Raw genomic sequence first — 23,009 nt, forward strand, 5'->3', positions numbered from 1 at the left:
AACTAACTATCACTACACCTGTGTAAAACTGAACTGGGTCCAATTTTAACCTCAGCAAGGTCACAGACTTCACAGTCAAAGTGGGTGACAATGTTATCACAAGAAAATACTAAATTGTCTACTTGGGGTGCATCCTAGAGGCAAATCTTCCCAGTGACATAATGACTTCTAATTTAATTAAAAAAGAAAATCTACCAAATAACATTTTTTTTGTACTTTTTGGTGGTTAGTAAGAACACTTTGAAGACTCTAGCAAGAGCACTCATTCAACCTTTCTTTGACTATGGAATCCACGTATGGTACCGCAGCGCCTCAAAGGCCTTTAAAACAAGGCTCCAAACAGCCCAAAACAAAACTGGTTAGGCTACTGCTTAACCTTCCATCTCGGGTTCACCTTTCCCTCTGATCATTTTGTAACTGTGGGATGGCTCAAGGTAGCTGACAGAGTATAGCATCTTGCAATGGGCCTGGTGTACAAGATACACTAGATACCCATGTACCTGTCAAAATACTTCTAAAGCATGTCAAAATACTTCCAAAACATGTCCCAAAAAAAGATTTCTACAGACCTTCATTATGACATGAAGTATTATGACATTCACATCACGTGTTTTCCCTCGCGTTCCTCTGATTGTGCAAAGACGTACATGCTTTCTCTATTTTTATTTTCATCTGTCCAACTCTCCCCCCCACCACACGCACGCACGCACGCACGCACGCACGCACACACAATAGATGTCTGCAAGCTCCCCTCCACCAGTTGCCAGGAAGCCTTCAGGTGTCCGAGTCATGATCGGTGTTCCGGGTGAGCCACTTCCTACTGGGACCGTGCCTGTCTATTCAAGCATAAAAAAAGGTATTTTCACGTGTGTGTGTGTGTGTGTGGGTGTGTGTGTGAGAGTGAGAGAGTGGGAGTGAGAGAGAGAACTAGGACTGAAAAGAGTAGTTGAGTCAATGTAAATTGATGAATTTGAATATTTATGGTTTCTACCTTTCAGTGAATGGTGATGGTGGCAAGCTGAAACACACATCCACATTGAATGCAGAAAGAGAGGTGGTATGTATTTTTATGACACTGGTGCGTTGCATGTATGTGTACGTGCGCATGCATGGCCTCATGAAGCCAATCCTACAATCTTAAAATAATAATAATAATAATCTTTTCCAATTCAAAATGTATTGACGTGTGCTATAGGCCTATGCTTGATGCAGCATTATACTGTGTATCCCCATAGTTAACTAATCGCTTTGCAGAAATACATTTAAAAAGATAGGTTTAAACACAGTAACATCAACAAAGTAACTCTTAAGAGTTTACAAATTGATCAACTATAATGATGATTTAATTTGATTTGATTTGTAGTGTTTGGGGTTGGCCATAGCTGAGTGGGTAGACAGTCTGTCTGGGAATAGACAGGTCACTGGTTTGACCCTCATCTCACCCAGTGTCTGTGTCCTAACCCCTTAACACCTCACAAACCTTTAGTCACTTAGTGGTATGCACTAAAGTTTAGTGCATACCAAACAAAGTCAAAATCTCAAGGCATATAACCTATTTCATATCCTTGCAAGGTAGTCTATAACATGTGCTAACACTCTGTAAAGATTACATTTTATTTACTATATATATATATATATATATATATATATATATATATATATATATACAACACACACACACACACACACACACACACACACACACACACACACACACACACACACACACACACACACACACACACACACACACACGCATATACGTATATTTCGATAATAAAGTTGGAGTTGCCACAAAATCCCAATGCACAACTGGACTTGTCTCACGGTCTGGAACACCAGTCAGACTCACGCACAACATTTAGTGTGCACTGCAAAAAGTCCAGTCTCAGAAGCAAATATTGTACTTTTACTCCACTACAATTATTTAAAAGCTTTAGTTACTAGTTACTTTGTAGATTTTGATTATTATTACAAAACATAATAAACACCACTTTTTCCCCATGTACATTTCGGGCCATTTGAAAATAGCCAATCTACAAACTCACAATGTGTTGCGATGCAATGCTTTATTAGCTTATAGATCTGCTATTTTCAAAAGTTGTTGAAAACCTGAAATGGGACATTCTGCATAATGACTACTTTTACTTTTGGTACTTAAAGTACATTTTGATACCAAATACGTTTGAACTTTTACTCAAGTAATGTTTGAATTCCGGACTTTTACTTTTTTTTCTACAGTAGTTTATACAGCAGTATTTATACTTTTACTAGGTAAAACATGTGAGTACCTATTCCACCACTGTGCTCTAGGAACTTCTGAATCACTGTTTTGATGACGTGGAGAGATTCATGGGCCGCTTGCAACAAACAGCTGAAGCTCAGAGCGTCCTCAACCAGAGGAACAAGAAGAGAAGCCGAAAAAGCAAGAAAAAACAGAGCCAGGATGGTAAGTGTCACTATTATGTTCTGCTCATTACCCTCGCATAGGTATTTACAGGTGTGACAGCTGTGGTTCTGTTCTTGTACATGGTGAATTTCTTGGTTTGAAATCAATCCAGTCGCCACTCAAGAGACCAAAAACGAATTCTTAGCATTGTGAACATACATGTACTGTAATAGGATCAACTATGTCTTCCTGTGCCACCCTGCTGGTGGGACCAGTATCTTTCAAGAGGACGCTTGAGAAGTTTCACTGTAATTTTACTCAATACATATTTTCCATATTTACTGTAAGTACTATTACAATAGATTGTGTTATATAGCATTAGATATCTCTACCGTGTCTGGGGGCCCATGGCATAAAATATTTGATAAGGCCTGATTGGTTTGTGTGCGCGTGTGCATGCGTGCGTGTGTGTGTGCGTGTGTGAATGATTTTTGGAATTTGTCCGAGACAACTAACTACTACTTACTTCGGCACACTTGCATTGCGTGGTTTTAAATCATCAAAATCAACGTTGCATTGATTTTAACAATAGTGGTTCATCTTTCCTTTATGCAGATGATGTGTTGGTGCTGAAGGCAAGTCCTCCGCCGCAGGAGGAATTTGTGGACATCTTTCAGAAAATCAAATACTCTCTCAGTCTTCTGGTGAGCAGAGATGAGTCACTCCTCAGAGATGACACTTCTTTTTCTCCTGCTGTCAATCAAACAATACAGGACATGCAACTTAGCTTGCCAGGTCTTCTCCTTACTTTTAGTTTTTTTTATCAAGGCAGCTGTACTGGAAAAGTATTTTTTTTATGTCATTCAAGTAAATTAGGATCATGAAAGATTCTTTCTTTTTTTTTAGGACCGTCTCAAGTCTTCCATATCAGAGCCTAACTCACCAGAGTTGCTGCATCATGTCTTTGTCCCTCTCGGACTGGTGAGTCTCAGTGATTTTATTTGTCTAGTAGCTGTCTGTCTATGTGTCTGTCCGTCACTTAGCCTAATTTATACTCCGTCGTACGGCAGACACTGTCATGCGGGCAAAGTATGAATAAAGTTCTACCATCCCATTCACAGTTGGTGAAAACGACAGGTGGACCAGAGTTGGGGGCAACGGTGGTTAGCCCGGCTCTGACCCAGGGTGCCGTGTCGCTGCTTCAGGAGCATCTGACCGAAGATGAAAAGGAACTCTGGACGTCCTTAGGGCCCAACTGGACTTTACATTGGTGTGTGTGTGTGTGTGTGTGTGTGTGTGTGTGTGTGTGTGTGTGTGTGTGTGCGTGCGTGCGTGCGCGACTGCGCGTGTAAAACATCTAACTTTGATTAAGCTATAAACTGAGAATGGGGCTGGGCGTTATGACTTCAAATTAATATCACGATTATTTTAAACTTTTGCCTCAATTACGATTAATGAACGATTTTGTTCTTTAATTGTAACTGTTTGCAGATCTGCAAAATGTATCTACAAGATACGATCGGTTACACCGCCAATGTACAACAAAGTATAATACAAGTGGTTAATCAGTCTAATCGATTTAGTCCTTTTATATTAAAATGTATAATAATCTGTCTTGTCTATTTGTTGATATACTGTATGAGAAAAACCTTGCTTCTCAATTACTTGATTATAAGTCGGCTGTTGGTTCCAAATATTGGTTTCGATATATTTCTGGTTCTATCTGAGAGTATCATTTGAGTGGAGGGTAAAGGTGCTTCTGCTCTGTTTGCCAGCTCCCAGCTCAGTGTGTCTGTTCCTCCATACACACCCGTGTTCCTGGACGGGTGGCAGCCACAGGACTCCAGCTCAGACCCCATTGAGTCACAGCACAACCAGGATGCCATTGATGGAAGCAGGGAGGTAATAGTACTGTACACAAAACATGCCCAACAACTATCTGACAAGAAAGATTACACATTAATCATTTATGAATAACTCATTCTGATGTGTACTGTAGGTCAATATACAGTGATGGAAAGAAACTAAATACCTTTACTGAACTAGCTTAATTAAGTACTTGTGTTTTACTTGAGTATTTACATTTTTACTTTGCTACTTTATACTTGTACTTTGCTTTATTTCAGATGTACAGAATATGCTTTTTACTTCACTACATTCATCTGACAGCTTTCAGATTAATAAACAAAATATTGTCAGCTAATAAATGCTCCACCTTTACAAGGTGAAAGTAAAAGAAACATTAAACTATGAACACATTAATGCATCAATATCTGTAATCCAATAATGCTTATCTCCTGATTTTACTGGTGTAATAAGTATATACTGATGATAATTATTAGAGTACCATTTGTAATGTAGGAATTCTACTTGTAACAGCGTATTCCTACACTGACATATTACTAGATTTACCGTAAAAGGCATTAATACTTCTTCCACCACTGTCAGTATGTTGGCTAATCCACGTGACTTAATCTGCAGGAAAACACCGGACACGATACAATGAGGCCTGTCTCCACTGTGCAGCCAACTGAACAATAGTAAGTCAGAGGCAAATGTTCCTTCTTAACCAATTTCAACCAGATTTCCCTATTTTGGGCATGGATGATTTTCAAAAATGTATCTGCTATTTATTTCAAATATCTGCAAATACTGTTTTTGTCACGTCCGCCTCCAGACCAAATGTCTTATTTTTTCCAAGATGTGTTTTATTTCTGCGAATGTTCCCCCCCAGAATAGGGATGCTAGGCTCCAATTGGTTTAATCACCTCAAAGCAAAACAATCAGTAGGAGATGTTGGTGGGGTTTTTTCATAACTCTTTATCAACCACCCCACTGTCCACACATCCCCACATGGGAGTTGCCGCTACAGCACCCACAACACTAAAGACACAGTTATTCAGATGAAGGATTGCATTCAACCACTGGTTTGACTTGCTTGTTTAATCTTCTGATACTGTGCCAGTTGATAAGCCTGCTAAACAAGAATTTCATACAAGTGTATATACTGACTTATGTTACTGTTTCTCAGTGATTGGCAAACACGTAAGGATTCAGTTCAGTAATTGAAAGTGATATTGGCAAAGACATTCTGAACTGCTATATGAACTTATCTGCTGTCCTAACAGGTGAATGAAAGATTCTATAACTATACATTAGTGGTTCTCAAAGTGGGGTCTGGGGACCCCTAGCGGTCCTTGAGGACGTTCCAAGGGGCCCATGGCTAAATGATTGATAGTTAGGAACCAAATGCACAATTTCTGTCTGTAACTCAAATGGAAGCAAATGGACCCATAAGGATCCATTTGTACACCCTCTCAGAGTAATGGCAGTTCGTGGCCTAATATGCATGCCAAACTAGGGCCATTGAAATGAAAAGGTTTGAGAATCACTGCTGTTAATGAAACTGTTTGAATGACATCATTCATCTTTGGTTTACCATAGCAATGGTCTACCACCAGAGGGCGAGAGACACTACTGTTGCAGTTATGACTTTGTGGCCAGGAACAGCAGTGAACTTTCAGTGCTGCAAGGAGAAACCCTGGAGGTATAGATCTCACTCATAGCATTAGTTATCAATTACCATTTTAATTTTAGAATCATTTGATGTATAGTAAACAAAACAAAAAACAAACACAAAGTTAAAGAACTTTTTTTTTCTTTTGACAGGTAATTGAGTCATCAAAGCGCTGGTGGAAATGTCGGAATCGATTTGACCAGATAGGCTTTGTGCCCCATAATATCCTGGAACCTTTGTCTGCTCTCAATAATGATGAAAGACACAGCCCCGTGGTGCGCAGAGAGTCAAAGGTAATGCACAAACACACACACACACGCGCACGCACGCACGCACGCACACACACACACACACACACACACACACACACACACACACACACACACACACACACACACACACACAATGTTTTGGCCTTATTACGTTTTGTTTGTTTTTGACATTAAACAAAAAATCTAAAATGTTTGTTTCCTGTCTTTCCCCCACAGAAGGTTCCCCTTTCACCTCCAACCAGTATGTATTTCTCATTTCCAAGCCCAAACGACACTAGTCCTTCTACAGCACACCCTCTCAGCATGCCTATGCTTTCTCCAACAATGCAGGGAGAAGCAGATCGAGGTAATAAACCCCTTTACGTCTAACATACACATACTACAGTGGTTCTCAACCTTCTTTGTTTGATGGACTCCCAGTTTGATATGCTTAACCCGGCCTACGGACCCCAATTCCTAGGTTTATTTTTTTACTTTTTAAGAAATGTTTAAATAGTACCAAAATAAAAAAGACCATTACTGTGTTAACAGTAATCAGCAAACTAATAAACTATACTTTAAGAACTGGTCAAACATTGGCCAAATTGTCAAATAATATAAGAAAGAGTCAACATTTATTTTCACAATATTTATCTGTGGAGCTGAGTGGAACAAAATGTGATACCTCAACTCCAACAATTCCAAGGGCTTGTCAGGGTGGGATGGGATCCCCAGTTCACATATTATGATTATTTTGGGGTTCATGGCCTGAAAAGGTTGAGAAGCATTGTTCTAAATTGCTACCTACCGTACTATACCATGTTTGTTTATGCGTGCGCTTTTGTTCCTGCATGTATGCCTGTTTTTTGTACACAGTCCTCATGAATGATATGAATGATGAGCTTCAGCACCGGCTGGCCAACGGGAAGTCGGGCCGTCCTCTGGTCATACCGCGCACATGTGACACGTCTGCCCCGCTGGACTACCACTCCCCCCCCGCCGAGGTGGCTGCCTGGCTCCGTGGCAAAGGCTTCAGTCAGGAGTGAGTTTACTGCTGTTTCAGAACCACTAGTACTAGTGGACTCATAATGTGCCAGTAAATCAGTGTCAAACTAATTCTGCATTCAACCTGGAGACTTGACATTCAGTAATTGGGTCTTATGATAAAAGGACAAGACCAAGTCTTTATCACGGACACATTTGTCTGTGTAAATGGTGCATTTATATAGCACCTTCAGAGATTGTGCATTACATTACATTCACTTCACCCTTCACCCACACATTCATACACCGATGGCGAAGGAAACCATGCAAGGCACCAACCTAGGGGTTACTAGGAGTCTTAATCAAGGACTCTTCGACACTAACTCTGGGGGAGCCCGGGATCGAACTGGGAACCCTCTGTGTTCTAAGACGACAACTCTACCCCTGAGCCACTGCTGCCCCGAAGATATGGACATATTGATATGTACGGACATATTGTTGACCCCTAACCGCACACAGAAGAACCCCTTCTTTGTTATCATTACACCATTATGAAATAAGTTAGGCAAACATTGTTCCAAAGAGAGGGATGGAACTTTTAAACAACTATTTTTTTATTTTATTTTAATGATTTGAAGGATTATTTATCATAGCTTCTGCCAAACCTTGCATTTTTCGTTTAATTAAAATCATCTAATTTTCTCCTTGTCCCCTCTGTTAGGACTATTCAGGTTCTTGGTATTTTAAGTGGTGCACAGCTTTTCTCTCTGAATAAAGAGGAGCTCCGCACAGTCGCACCAGAAGAGGGTGCCAGAGTCTACAGTCAGGTCATGGTACAGAAAGCCCTACTTGAGGTAATGATTCATGTAGTAATCAAACATATCTTTGGCCTGATATCATTATATTGTGCAGATAAAATTATATGGGTCTGTGGTTCCAATCACGCAGGCAGTAGCTGATATTCTCAATATATTCTTGCTCTGTGATACAAACATTTTGTATGTGGGGTGTGTTTGTGAACTGCAGTGCAATGTATGATCATTGCTATTTTTGCTGAATGTTGGATTTAGTTTGCATTGCAGAGCACAGGATATTTCTATCAATCAGCATGAACTGAAAATTGTGTGTTCCTGGTTGGTGTAAAGCAATATTGAATATTTAGGCTATTTGAAAATAGCCAATTTACAAAGAAAGATTATGTCCTTGTCAGTTGTCACTGCATTATCGACCCCTGCTGGTTGGTGGAGGCACCTGTTCAGAGGTGAGAGGATCTGGGGGAGGCAGTGTTAAAGGGCCAGTTCACCTCTGGGGCAATTTTGGTATTTCAGCATGAATGATGATGCATTTTGCATCATATGAGTCATCATGCTGCATCATATGATGCAAAATGCATCATCATTCATGCTGAAATACCAAAATATCTCAAAACACAGATTGAACACAAAAAATATCTTAGGATTTTGTTGATCGTGTCCCAAACAACAATAAAATAAGATCTGGTTGCCCCAGAGGTGAACTGGCCCTTTAACTATGTCTATGTGTTACTTTCTCCTGGTGAAACTCCTCTGTGAAAGGTAGACCTATTACTGCACACAGAAACCTTTTTGACATGAAGTGCGTGAGGAATACAAAAGTGTGACGTCTCATTACTCCGACTACGTGGCTACTCGTGCGGTTAGGGTTAGGGTTAGTAATGGGGAGAGTCGGACGAACGTAATGTCGCGTGCCATATTTCCTTGATAGTCAGTGTGCCATATCAGCATGAAGTTTAAATATGACACTTTAAAAGTACATATCTCCAACTGATTTTGATTGTCTATATACAGTATGACAACATTATTTGTTTCTTCTTTAGACATATTTCAGGATGTAATGATCATTAGACTCAGAGCAATAACACACCTATCTCCCAGACTCCCTTTCCAGTCAGTTTGAATTAATATAGATTTGTGCAGGATGTAATTTGTATATAGATTTAACACTTATTCCAGTGTGCCAGTGATCACCCGCCCCTGTGCCAATGTTGGCACCCATGCCTAAGGTTGCCTACCGTTGGTATACTGTCTGGCTACTCCATGTGAATCAGAGGAGGCATGTGATTTGTCTTCTACAGCTTTCCAATGTTAACAGTTGGGGTTGGCATGCAGTGACAGAAAAGAAAAACAGGGATGGGGGGAAAACTCACTGTCCACATTCATGACCCCATTGGTCATTTTTCTCCTACTTAACACACTTTAGTATTAACACTAGTAAGACGCCTCAGGGTGACATGCGACCTCAATTCTTGGCCATCTTGCCAGTGATGTATATCAGACCAGTTACCCATGTATGGAGACCCCTGCATGATAGTCAACAATGTGATGTCAGAACATGCCCATATATGGGCATTACCAAATATGTGCATTCCCAGATATGCGCTTAATATTGATGACATCGGACAGGGATCTCCATATATGGGCAACTGGGCATAAAACGGACACAGTCATAATTAATTTGTGTGACTCGTGATGACATCAGTGATCTCCATAAGGGCATAAAAGGGACATCAAACCAGAGCCTGACGTCAGAGCGGCAAACCCATTCTGTTAATCAGATTGACATCAGAGCATGATGTCAGAGCGACAAACCCATAGAACCACAGACAAACCCATAGAACCACAGACAACCCCATAGAACCACAGACAAACCCATAGAACCACGGTGTCAGGCGTGACGTACAGACAGACCGACAGACAGAGATACGCCGACAAGATGTGCCGGTTTTCATAGTAAACTTACGACCTAGGGTCGCAATTAAGTAAGAAATTCACGGTACCGTGTGAATTATGATAAATCCAACCATGTGGATCACATTCAGCTCCATTGTCCTCTCTTTGTCTTTTTCAGGATGTGCACAAAACCACAGAACTGGAAGCAGTGATGGAGAAGCAAAAACTGAAGGTGGACGTGAAGTCACAGGGTGGAGCGCTGTGACTGTGATGCCACCAGATGCTGTGATGTCATCAATGTCACCGTCCCGCCATGCAGGTGGAATGCTGTGACACCAATAATAGCACTGACCCACCGGTTAAAATGTGGCACCAGATAACAAAGGACACGGTTGTAGTTATTTCTGAAAAGCTTGTGTCACTTCCCTACAGACATTAGTATTTACATAATTATCATGATCTAGGGAGTTTCAGTGTCTTTATCACACGCATGCAGGTATACTGTTGAAATGCTGTCGATTCCCTGACGATAGCATGTGCACTTTTGCTTAAAGTTAAGCACATCTTCCAATACTTTTCATGGAAAATGGGACTTTTTTTTAAGACTGAGGATATGTGATCCTTTGTTCTGTTTACTTAAGTCAAGATCATTTGTTTTCCATAGCCTTTACAATGAAGAGGTTATGTGAGGTGTTCACATAAGTATCATTTCTTTTAGACTTGGGTCATCTTTGAAACACAAACAAAACGCCTTCAAGCTTTCCCATGGCGGTTATTTATGAAGTGGCTAAAACAACTGGCACAGTACTACTAGAGACCAATTCATTTAGATTAGATAAGATTAAATTAGATTTATTGATCACACAGGGGTGAATTCTGTCCAAGATACAAAAGGTCAGTAGAAAGACAGAAGGATCTGATTATCACGCACAATGAGTATGCCATCAAAACATCTAATCAGTGTTTACTATTTGATTTATTTACATTAGCAGACACTTTGATCCAGAGTGTCTGCTGGTGCAAGGTCAAGGTGAATACCATCAAGGTTTGATAAACACCAACACAGTATGTGATCAAGAAATTGTTTTTATACAGTACATATTCATGTATTTAGTAGTTACATTAAGCTGTCCATTGTCTAGTGCAAAATTCTAAACCAAACACACACACACACACACACACACACACACACAGTTTATACAAATATACACATATGGACACATACAGTATATACACGCACGCACACACGCACGCACGCACGCACACACACACACATAATTGTGGGAGGGCAACAGCTTGCTGAGACTAGGTTGTCAAAGTAAACACATTTAATGGCGGTTAACTCACTGCTAATAGCAATTACTTATTTTAATCATGATTATTCATACATTTATTTATTTGTGCCATTTGGCCTACCATAGTTAAGACCCAGCGCTCTACGTCTGTGACTATGCATTATGTGTTTCTGGTATGTGTTGTGGATTTCCATGGTCATTGTAGATGTTACAGTACCATCACAACTCATTAGGGCCTACATTTATCATTTCTTCTGCTAACTTTCAAAAGGTTGCTAAATGAGATTGGAATATAACATGGTGGCAATATCCTCTGCTAACTTTATTTTTGTTTTATTTTGTTGAATCCTGTATGAGGCCCATCATTTATTGCATAAGGGTGGACACTACAGTACTCATATTACTAAGTAAATTTAGCATATCATTATACCCATCGACTACAACCTGTTTTTATGCTAATGCAGTACCATTTGAGGGTTTCTGGACAATATTTGTCCTAGTTTTGGGTTGTAAACTGATTTTCAATTTAAATAAACATACCTTTACATAAAACAAGCATGTTTGTCCACTCCCATGTAAATAAGAGTCACTGTCTGTGAATACATTGGACCGTTTTCATGCAAATTAAACCTTCACTGAGACATTAGGGGTAGCGCAAAGCGGGCTGCTATGTGCTGTAGTTCCAAACATTGGGACTTCCTCATGGAGATGCAGAGCATTTCTGCATTCCATTCTTACAATGGGAGTCTATGTTAGAGAATTAACTTTCTTCAACAGGTCTGAGCCTCTTGAAGTCTGTCAGGAGATGCAGAAAGAGACACTGAAGCTGTAGGAGGGTGCATTACTTCATGCACGCTAATCAGTGTTGATTTTGTCGACTAAAACTATGACAAAAAATGTTTGTTGACTGCATTTTTTTCACTGACGAAAACTAAATAAAAACATAATAAAAACTAAGCTGTGATGACTAAAAATAAGACTAAATATATTGACCATTTCGTCAACAAAATAAAAACTAGACTAAAACGTTAAAAAGACTAAAAGGGAGGGACTAGTGGAGAAGAGTAATTTTATGTTTGGTTGCTCTCAGGTGTTGAGTGCTGAAAATAGCTGATCTTGCTATTTTCAGCACACAACCAAGTATAAAATCAATCATTACGATGCCATTAAGGCCCGCCAAATTACATTTTAGTTGACTAAATCAACTGTAGATTTAATCACCTATAAAATCTTATATTTAGTCGACTAAAATTAGACTAAAACTAAAACCTTTCAGGTGACTAAATTATGACTAAAACTAAATTACATTTTATTCAAAAGACTATGACTAAAACTAAATCAAAATTTGCTGTCAAAAACAACACTGACGCTAATCAGGAAAGCAAGACAAAGCAATGTAGAACCAGTGGTTCTCAAAGTGGGGTCCGGGACCCCCCAGGCCAGGGGTCCTTTGGGGATCCAGTGCATTACACATGTACTGTCACTAGTTGTAAATGTTGGGATGTATCTACATAGGATGTTCCCAGCATTTTAATCATGCACTGAAATACTGCAATATTTAAAACAGCCTTTATTGCACAGTTAGAATTCAGCTGGGCATATTATTTAAATATACAGTATCTTTAAATATTAAAAAAGCACAAGGGTATCACCCTTTCAAATATTGTACACATATTATTCACATATCATTGTTCACATTAAGTTTATCTTTATCACATTTTCCATTTTTAAGAGTATGATGATTAATAAATAAATACAGATCATTATATATTAGTGAAAAAATTGACTCAAAACTGAATACATTTGGCAGCAGGTCATACAGAACACATGTAAACTTTAACGTCATCACAATTAACATACCGGTACATTAAAATTATCTTAGTGCAAAAAATACATTGTCAAGAGTTAATTGGCACAGTAATATCTTCAGTGTTCATTTATCCCTTTGGTTATATTAACATTTTTTTACCCTGTCAAAGTTACGGTAAATGAACACTTAGGATTTTACTGTGTGAACCTGTATAAAAATGATTGTATAATTGTAGTGGTTAATGCTTTGTTAAGACTGTGAGCTACAGCAGTGGTTCTCAAAGTGTGGTAAACGTATCCTGAGGATTCCTTGAGGGGGTTCCAAACCAGGGCCCATTGGGTCCAACTCCTGAGAGAGTTATGGGGGTCCTAGCTCTGGTCCATAGCTTTAGTGATGTTCTCCCTAAAGCTATGTTCCACTACCTCCGCTCCGGCTTGGCAAAACCTTAAAGCCGTATCGTCTGGTACGAAAATTACAAAAACTGTTTCGCCCCTCGCCAAACCAAAGGTATCAGTGGGGAGTTGAAAGCTTACTCTACTTAGTGAACGCAGTCTGGGCCATCCACCACACGTCTAAAATACATTTCTAGAGCGAAATGAAAAATATTCCTCCCGATGGAGACTCCATTTCTTCTAGTTTTTCCACTATTTGTCGTCAACATCACGGCGCCAACTCACTACTGCCGCGCAGGTCAGAGGACCGCATTAACAGAGCATTAGACTCATTGGGTGTCATTCGGCTCTGTGACGTTGGAAGCTCTGTTTCGTAAAAACACTCTTCAACCAGGAAGAGCGTCTCCATCCGGTGGAATATTTTTCATTTCACTCTAGAAATGTATTTTAAATGTGTGGTGGGGGCCCAGACTGCGTCCACTAAGTAGAGTAAGCTTTAAACTCCCCACTGATACCTTTGGTTTGGTGAAGGGCAAAACAAACTCTACCTCCGGAGCGGAGGTAGAGGAACATTGCATTAGGGAGAACTCCACTGGACCAGAGCTATGGGTGTCCTTGAAATGACAAAGGTTGGAGAACCACTGAGCTACAGTATTTCAAGTACAATTACATAGTGGAAACAGAGAGATCTAAACAGCAGATGCAGAGCAATCAGTCCTGTGGTCTTCTTCACACCTGGAGGTTGTCCTTGTGGCAGGAGTCCCACGGTACTAGCTCATTTCCTTGAAACCACAGCTGGATCTCCCTCTGGGCGCTCTCCAGTGAATCGCTGGCATGGACCACATTCCTTAAAGACACACAAACACAAACATATTTTTCACCATGTTACAAATTGTCTTTCTCATAATAGAATCTTATATTGTGTCCGTCCATCTGTCTGTCTGCCTGCATGCGTGTCTGTCTATCGTTTTTCAATTAACTCTGGTAATTGATATTATTTGCATGTAGAAATTAAAGTGAGTGCCCAGTCTTTACAGTGAATACATTACCTGCTGACATGAACACTGAAATCGCCTCTGATTGTCCCTCCTGGCGCTTCAGCTGGATTAGTAGGTCCCACCATTAAACGAGATGTCTGGACAACATTGTTCCCTTCCCACACCTAGAAAGGGAGAAATAAGGAAAGATCCTTTTAAACCTTGATGCCTGAAAGAATGTAAAACAACCAAAAGCTTGCAATACCTTTTGGATACTTGGAGATGCATGTGTGGTTACTGGCTGCTGTCTTTTGTTAAACCTTGACACTTTGTCATATGTTCAGTAAATTGTTATGCTTTTCATCAAATTAATCAAAGCCATAGATTTAAAAATGTACAATTATGCAGCTGATTTGTCCCAGTGTTTATCAGTTTCAACCTCGCATCCCTATTTTGGGCAAACATTCAAAAGCTTTTTAAATAGCAGATCTACAAGCTCACAGTCGAGATTTGTTGTGAGCTCGCAGATTTGCAAATTTTTAAAAATTTTCAATAGAGTTAAAAAAAAGAGTGATTTGCCCTTGTGATAAAATATCAGGCTCATTGCAACAGTGTCATTCTTTAAAGCGATGGAGATTTGCATAATTATTAGCGAACCGAATGACCCTGTACCGAACAATACAATACCACTCCACATCCACATTCACCTGGAACCCCCTCAAGGACCCCTAGGGGTCCGAAGAGCCCACTTAGAGAACCACTACCCTAGAGGTTATAATAATTATGTGCAATGTAGGCTGCTCCATGTGCGTTATGTAGAAGCCACCGCACGAACAAAAATAATAAAAATACATAACAAATAAGCCCTCACCATAACAACCACTGGACCAGAGGTCATGTAATTCAGAAGAATGGGATAGAAGGGCTTCCCTGTCAGATCACGGTAATGCTCAGAAAGAAGCTTCTCAGGAACCTGTAACCAGAGTTAGTTCAGCCCATGAATAGATGATGTTGCCGGATAGACATAAAGCTTAGAACAGTGATTCCCAACCATGTAGGCTGGGGCCCTGGTGTGTAAAAGGATGTTGCAAGTGGGCCCCAAATAATTGACACAAATATGTATATATATATATATATATATATATATATTTTTTTTTTTTTCTTTTTGGTAAAAAAATCATTAATATTACAAATATATAAACTAAAGATATGTCTATTATTGTTTCTTTTGAGCTTGTCAATCTGCTACTTTTGAATTTGACTAGAAGTAACAGGTTTCCAACAGAGGAATAAAAATATGGTGCATGCACACTCCAAATGCTTTATCAGACAGACAGACACTCTTATTACCTGCAACATTTTCAAGCCCACCAGCTTGAAGCCCCTTTGCTCAAATCGCTGAATAATTTGTCCAATAAGGCATCGCTGGACTCCATCAGGCTTCACTGCTATAAGAGTCCGCTCGTTTACACCACCTAGTGGGACACAGCATGCATTTTCATTACAAGAACCATTTAACCTCTGTATACTCCATTGACCTGGGTCGGGTCTATACTAGTAAGCCCCATTCCCCTTTCCTTTTACACCAAATCTCTTTGGCATAATCAGATCTACAATGAATCTCACAATGCATTGCGAGCTTGTAGATCTGCTATTTTTTGTCTGCTATAAGTGGTTAATTATCTGTTGTCACACCAGTCCTCCACTGGCTCCCGGTCAAACACAGTATAAACAGTAAATGTGGTTCATTGGCTTCCTTTAAAACGGCCCTGAAAATTCACCATCAGGACTGAGGAGACGGGTATGGCTGCAGGCCTGGAGACACCTCCCTCAGCAGATCTTTCTTGTCAGACCTTTCGTCTCAGAACGGAAGTGTGTCGGCGCGCTTCCGGCGCTTACGAGTGACGTCACACAGCAGACTTACAAGCTCACAAGGCTCACAACGCATCACAAGCGCAACGCTTTGTGGGCTTGTAGATCGGCTGTTTTCGCCAACCAACACTGCCACCGGTACCCAGTCGTTTTTAGAGACAGCTACATGGATAAATTATTATTGCAGAAAATTCCTCTTCAAACCATTATTGAACACTGGAAAATAACACATTTCTTAATAATTAGTTAATTTATTTTAATAAATATCAGCGGCGAGGCGAGGGATCCCCGGGGACCCCCCCTGAGGAGCGGCGGTCCGCGAGAGACACTCCGGTGGAGGGTCGCCGGCGACGGTCAGCGGCCCCGTGGTCAGCGGCGAGAGACCCTCGCAGGTTTGAAGAGGAACTTTTGGCAATAAGAATTAATGCAATAGCCTACTGTTATTTATTATTAAAAGTTACTTTTCATTGTAAAGAAACTTTTTATTTTCCGTGTTCCAAAAAGGCAGACAAGCCACAGTACAGTGGAACGCAGCTTCCTTTAAGATTTTTTACCCTGTAGACTTGCCGTTGTACCTGAGACGAGAGGTCTGACAAGAAAGATTTCTGCTGAGAGAGGTGACTCCACCCCTGCAGCCATACACTCTTGGAGACTAAGGAGACCAAAAGGGGAGGTTCACTTCTCCCTTAGACAGCAAACCCCCCCTCTTTTCTGCACATAGTGTTTTATACTTGTGATGATATTGAACTTTGGTGTTATTTTTTTTAAAATGTTGATGAATTTAAGGACCCCAATAGAAACAAGACCACAAGGACTTTTTTGGTGGTATCCTTTTAAACCAAGTGTTGTGCTGTTTTTACATTTTTGTCTAATAGAATATTCAACCAACCAACCAACCAACCAACCAAGCTAGCTGTCCTACCTCCCTGACTGAGTGTCCATCACCAGCCCACCTCATCCCCATGTCTCAGGTCTGGTGATGCACTGAACCTCTGCAAACCCTTATCAGTTAGTTAGTTCTATGCCGCCTTGTAAATATTAATAACTGGCCATACAGTAGGCTGCAAGCAACAGCAGCGGACGGTAACAAAGTACATTTATTTCAGTACTGTACTTAAAGGACAACTTTGTTTTTTTTACAACAAGGGTTCATATTTTAGATTGTAATTAGAGAAAAGAAAAAGTGAGTGTTAAAATGTTTTCATTTGCTTCGTTCTATTGTTTTATTGCATTTACCGTGCTAAATGTGGGGCATGCATACGCATGGGGGCATGCGTACAAATGGCTAAATATGTCTTTTTAGACAAAATAAGCCAGCAGTTTCTTTATTGCTATTTACAGTAAAGCCTCGATCAGAGTCGGATGTAGTCTTTTTGAGTCATGAAACTACAACGTTACATCATTCCTCGCGGTGAAGAGACACATCTCTCTGTTTTTACTTTCAGACAGATAAGCTCTTCACCCCGTTCACTGATTGGCCGATCTAGACCAGTCAGTCACGTGAACAGGACTCCAACGTGACTGACTATGATGGCCTTCACTTATTTTCTGACTTGAGGTGGAAAGCTTTCCACCTCAAATTTGCGGTGGATAGCTCTTCACCGCAGACTCTGATCGAGGCTTAACACTTCTAGTCCCCATAAGTCACATCCAACCATGAAAGGTTGCGTTGTATCTTGGGAATGGGCTTATTCTGTGTAAAATTACATATTTTGCCACTTGTACTCATGCCCCCAACCACTGAAATAAGAATCTCTAAAACAATAGAAGGAAGTAAATGAAATACTTTTAACACTCATCTTTTATATTCTTTAATTACAATCTAAAATATGAACCCTTGTTGTAAAAAACTAAAGTTGTCATTTAAGTAAATATCTTTTTTAATAGCTGTACTTTACTTTGTACTTTTGGATACTCCACCACATTAAAAGACAAATATTGTAGCCTACTTTAAACATTACATTTCTAGGAAGGAAAAACTAACCGCCTCAGCCATTCTGTCTCAATCTCTCTCACATGCTACTAAATGAGTCGGCTGTGAGCTAATGGAAGGCTGTAGATGATTAATTACTCTGACTATTATAGGCCAACGCGTGACTCCATGGTGCATATCGGCTAGGATTTATCAATTATGCCAATAAAAAAAAAAAGAAAGTGAGGTGAGCGGTACTATTTATGAGTTAATTTCATCAAGCGTCCCGCTGGCCAATCACAGCGTGTCCTGTCATTGTGAAGTTGGCCAATGGGACCCTGGGCATACAACAAACTTTGAGCCGTTTGTGCCAAGGTGTAGGCCACATCTAGGCCAGATCTGAGCCATATATTAGAGAGTTCTGCCAATGCGGTTCACGCTTTGTCACTATTCGCCATAGTGCCGGACAAAACAAGATGTTGGAGCTTAGCTCCTTCTAGGAGCACCACTCAAAAATAGTACCTGTTGTGGCTATATTGCAGGGCTCATATAGAACAGGCTACAACACTTAAAGTTTGAGTGCTGATAAGCAGAATTTTATTGCTGCTATGAATAACAGGGTGCAAAGTTGCAGGACAGTGTGTCTGTGTTTAGAGCCCATAGCTCAGAGAAAAGTAGGCTATTATATAGTGAACGGTCTGTGCAATTCCTACTGGCAAAGGAAACCGCTGACAAGAAAATGAAAGCACAATGTTGATAGATAACAACGACGAACACTGTCCTAATTTGCAGTGTAAATTTGTATAAATATTAACCAAAACAAGATTTTAGCTCAAGACCCAAAAGAGAAATTTGAAGTCTGCCCGGGACCCAAACTAGTGAAAATAGCAGACGTACAAGCTCACAATGTGGCGCGAAAAGAGCTTGTCTGTATTGATTGATTGAAGAATTTATCAGAAGTTTGCTTAGGAAAAGGTACAGTTTCATGATGACAGTACATGCAGTTCACTGGTACAGGGTCAACTAAAAGGATACGCCAAAGAAGCTTGTTTCAATAATGAGATCCTTTTTAAATCGGCTATTTTCACTACTTCTTAAAAAATATATAATGGAATTTCTTTAGATTTTTCAACATTTTTCCATGAAAATCCTGGCTTTTTGGGGAATGTTTTTTGAAAATTTCTTATAATAATTAAAAACAAAATGTAGGAAACCAAAAATTAAGGGACCCATGAAAATGTCTCTGAATGCCGACCTAGTGTTTGGGAAACAGTGTAATAGGCTATAATAACTCGTAGGAGAACTTTTATTTTGAAGAGAGAAAACGTCTTCAAAGCAACGTGGTGCGGTGCTCCCATTCAAAACAACCCAAAGGGGAGGAGGGAGGAGTAAAACGCCTCGGCGGACACAGCTATCAGATACCCTATATAAATTGAGGACAATCTCTAAATAGACCGAGAAGACCAGTGAATGTAATTTACTTCATTGACCAGTGGTGTTTTAACTCTACTCCACATCTCAGAGGCAAATCATCTGTTACGAAATATTGTAGGCTACTTTTACTCCACTACAATTATTTGAAAACTTAGTTAGGCCTACTTTGGAAAGCATAGGCTACATTAACCACTTCAGCCAAGGCTATTTGAAAATAGCCTATATATAAGCTCACAACTTCTACATTGCTGTATTGATACTTTTACAAAACATTTGAGTAGCCTACTTTTCCCACCACTGATTTAGCCTATTTGATTGAAAAAGGCTGTTATTCGGGAGCTCTGTTGCGCCCCCTGACAGGATAGACGTGTTTTCCTAATAGTCACGGGTGGCCAATTATAGGCTGCAGTGATTTGTCAGAGGACATGCCATGGACAGTCTAAAATAGTTTTTTTTTTACAGCTCCAACCATAATGATGCACGTAAAAGAAATATGCACTCTCCGTGTTATTCACAAACAATAGTTGCTTATGGGGATGGGACGATATGAAAATGTAGGCTAATGTCACGATTATTGTAAAAAAATAATAAAAAAAAAAAATAATAATCAAAATATCAATATCAATCAAAATATCCCCAACATCCATTATCCTGGGGCGGATAATGGATAAAATAGCCGATCTCTAGAAGTTCAAGATCGTCTGTTTTTATCCAAAGAGATTCCACGTTCCTTTACTATTTTCAGGGCGCTCTGTTGTTGAAAGTGGGTCGATCGCCGAGAGCCGCGCGAAATAAATAAAGATCATAGCCTAAACAACATTGTTCCATTGAAGAAGTGTGTGCCTATATAGGTAGTTTAGTAGGCTACTTACTTGACTTGGTCCTGTGTGCAACAGCTCTGTGGCCCACCAACAGGTTAGAACCCAACTTGGACGCAAAAGTATTTCTGGCTTCTTGACTTCCTCCTAGAAAACACTGACCGTGTTGAAAAATACTCTTAAAGACACACCGCTGCAAGAAAACCATGATGTCTGTTATAAGTTGTTCCCAGTCCGACAGTCGGAGAGATGTTCAGACTCCTCGCAGGCTGCTCAATTTTGTGAAACAAAAATCACGAGTCCCACCCCCGTGTGTGTGAAGTCCAAACTAGGAAGAGAGGGACAGTTTAACTCCAGAAATGCAGAGACCACGACCTGATCACGTTTATCTAATCACCTCACAAAATCACGCATGGTTCAGCAGACAGCAGTAAAAAAAAAAAGGGGAAAAAAAAAAAAAAGTTTAACCGAAATGAAGGTCAATATAAATTATATATGTTTTGTTTAATTTCTATTAGGCTACCTGACTGTTCCACTATTTCTAGCCAAATATTTTGTCAACATTTTCTCTTTTTGGTGGGGGGTGGGGAATTAAAAATGACTGGTAAATGGTTGGTAAATATTTTGAACCAAACCACAGATAACAAACCTGACCTGCTGTTGCTCAATTCAAATGGTGCCCCAAACACAACAAAACGTCATTATTGACGCATTCTCATTGATTGCATAAGAGGAGCTTAGTAAAAAAAGAAAAAAAAAGAAGAAATACATTAACAATCTATCTTTTTTTAGGAGTGAGAAAATGCTTAAACATAGTGTCCCATAAAAACATAGTTTATTGTGTATGCAAGTGCATATCTGTGTTTCTCAAACGTTTTCATGTTAAGGACCCCCAAATTAAATGTAGGACAGGTGCGTATCAGTGTTTCTCAAACGTTTTCATGTCATGGACCCCCAAATTAAACATAGGCCTACCTGCAATATTAGGCCACCACACAAACCCCCATCAGAACATGTTTTGAGACCCAAATATGTATTTCTGCAGTCAAAATGTTTCAAATATTATTCCCAACCCCCTGTAGATTAGCAGATCAGCAGATTTCCGCACCCCTGGAAGCTCCAATATAGGCCTATAGTCAACAAAAAGGAGTGGGTCATGTACCTGTCGCCAACACTAGAGTCGACAACAATAAACAAACACCATCAGCTTCCACATTTTAGAAATACTGTTAGGACAGAGCTTTCCACTCTCGTACACAAGTGAAAAGATTTGTATTCTCATAAAAACCAATACCCAACGTGTAGACTTGACCAGATCATATTTTAAGAGTAATATAACATTAACTTTTTTTTAACCATGTTGTGACAAAAATGGACAATCAATATTTGTGAAAATGGAAAATATGTAAACCAAGATAAACCTCACTGGTGGTGACCACCCAGTCACAAATGGCCCAGGGTCAGCAAAGGAGACCACTGGGCTCTAAACATGCACAAATGCAATATAAGGTGCCAATCAATGTCTTCTGCCAAATATTAGCGAGACCTGTGGAATCTGTGCACATTCTGCACAATGTATTAGTCTGTATTTTCAATAAAGAAGTGTGTTAATCCATTCCATCGGAATCTTACTGCTTTTTGTTAACCAGAATTACTGTAATGGTGGCTGAGGGTGCAACTGCACAACAGTCCCAGTTTTGGCATGCATTGCAAGGTACTGTTCCAGCAACCCTGTGTACTCCTTTGCTGACCCTCCAGCTTGGCATTCCATTATTATTCCAAGATTTTCTGCGGTGGCAGCGATGTATAGATTGCCAAATATAATATGTATTATGTACTTGTTTGCCTTCCATTAAAACTCATTGAATGGTTGGTCAACTAGCTTCACAGTACAAGTGTACAGCTGTCAATCTAACAGCTGAGCCTTCTCCCCCACGCTTACTCTCCTACTCTGTCAGCGAATCTGTACTTCTGTATCTATTTGTATGTTGGCCTTATCTTTAGTACATATCCTTATAAGACCATTTAGGAGAGCGTCTTGTCAGAATGGACAATAAGAACTGTCTGAGAATGGGGCTGAGGAGGCTTGTGCCCCAGCAGGGCTGCCCCTTATCATCTGTGACGCCGTTACTCTGCTCGAATCTTTGATCTTTAAATAAAACTTTGTCGGGGCACCGTCCAGGCGCATACCACTTAGGCATGGATGCATGGCGGCGTCGCCGGTTTGATTCCCAATCCGGACAACCTTTGCAGCATGTCACTCCCCATCTCTCCCCCCCATTTCCTGTAAGTCTACTGTCCTATCAATAAAGGCATAAAAGCCAAAAATACAAATCTTGGGGAAAAAAAATCAACCAATCAATCAATCAATACTACATCCTTACATCCTACTACATTCATTCCACGAGCCGTTATTTTTTTCCATAACGGCTCGTAGAATGAAAATGACAGCATCGACGAAATACCTCTACGTTTGTCTTAATCTAAGGCAGGTTATTGAGTCATAAGCCTGCACATGGTAAGCACATGCACCAAATGTCTAAGCTTGCGGTTCCTCTCGTACAGAGTGGGATTACCATTCCAACAACACATCATCATCAGTGGGATAAAACTAACCTGTGGCTTAACAATGATTTACAACTGTATTGAA

General features: G+C 40.0%; 2 protein-coding genes across 2 annotated transcripts; one reads left to right on the forward strand and one right to left on the reverse strand.

Annotated features, from left to right (window-relative positions):
• Positions 1-735: 735 nt before the first annotated feature.
• On the forward strand, positions 736-10,114 carry eps8l1a (EPS8 signaling adaptor L1a; the record flags this gene model as incomplete). The annotated part of the gene is made up of 13 exons (XM_080723174.1): positions 736-856; positions 999-1,057; positions 2,314-2,449; positions 3,005-3,093; positions 3,296-3,370; positions 3,511-3,659; positions 4,165-4,302; positions 5,834-5,936; positions 6,059-6,199; positions 6,509-6,524; positions 7,034-7,199; positions 7,863-7,995; positions 10,028-10,114. The coding sequence occupies 13 exons, from the start codon at positions 736-738 to the stop codon at positions 10,112-10,114; spliced, it is 1,413 nt and encodes a 470-aa protein (XP_080579300.1).
• Positions 10,115-12,697: 2,583 nt separating this feature from the next.
• nme4 (NME/NM23 nucleoside diphosphate kinase 4) lies at positions 12,698-20,665 on the reverse strand. Its single transcript, XM_080725093.1, has 5 exons — positions 20,414-20,665; positions 15,674-15,798; positions 15,195-15,296; positions 14,396-14,508; positions 12,698-14,193 (listed from the first exon to the last, which is right to left on the reverse strand). The coding sequence occupies exons 1-5, from the start codon at positions 20,565-20,567 to the stop codon at positions 14,076-14,078; spliced, it is 612 nt and encodes a 203-aa protein (XP_080581219.1). The 5' UTR covers positions 20,568-20,665; the 3' UTR covers positions 12,698-14,075.
• Positions 20,666-23,009: the final 2,344 nt, after the last annotated feature.

The sequence above is a fragment of the Nannobrachium achirus genome, assembly GCF_963921795.1.
Source record: "Nannobrachium achirus genome assembly, chromosome: 4".
Classification (NCBI taxonomy): Eukaryota; Metazoa; Chordata; class Actinopteri; order Myctophiformes; family Myctophidae; genus Nannobrachium; species Nannobrachium achirus.

Bases quoted from the DNA above. Each gene is read 5' to 3' on its own strand.
- nme4 (XM_080725093.1), bottom strand. From the start codon at position 20,567: ATGGTTTTCTTGCAGCGGTGTGTCTTTAAGAGTATTTTTCAACACGGT. The intron at 15,799-20,413 runs GTAAGTAGCCTA...GTGTCCCACTAG, and splicing joins TGCACACAGGACCAAGTCAA to GTGGTGTAAACGAGCGGACT. The intron at 15,297-15,673 runs GTAATAAGAGTG...CTCTGGTTACAG, and splicing joins TGGGCTTGAAAATGTTGCAG to GTTCCTGAGAAGCTTCTTTC.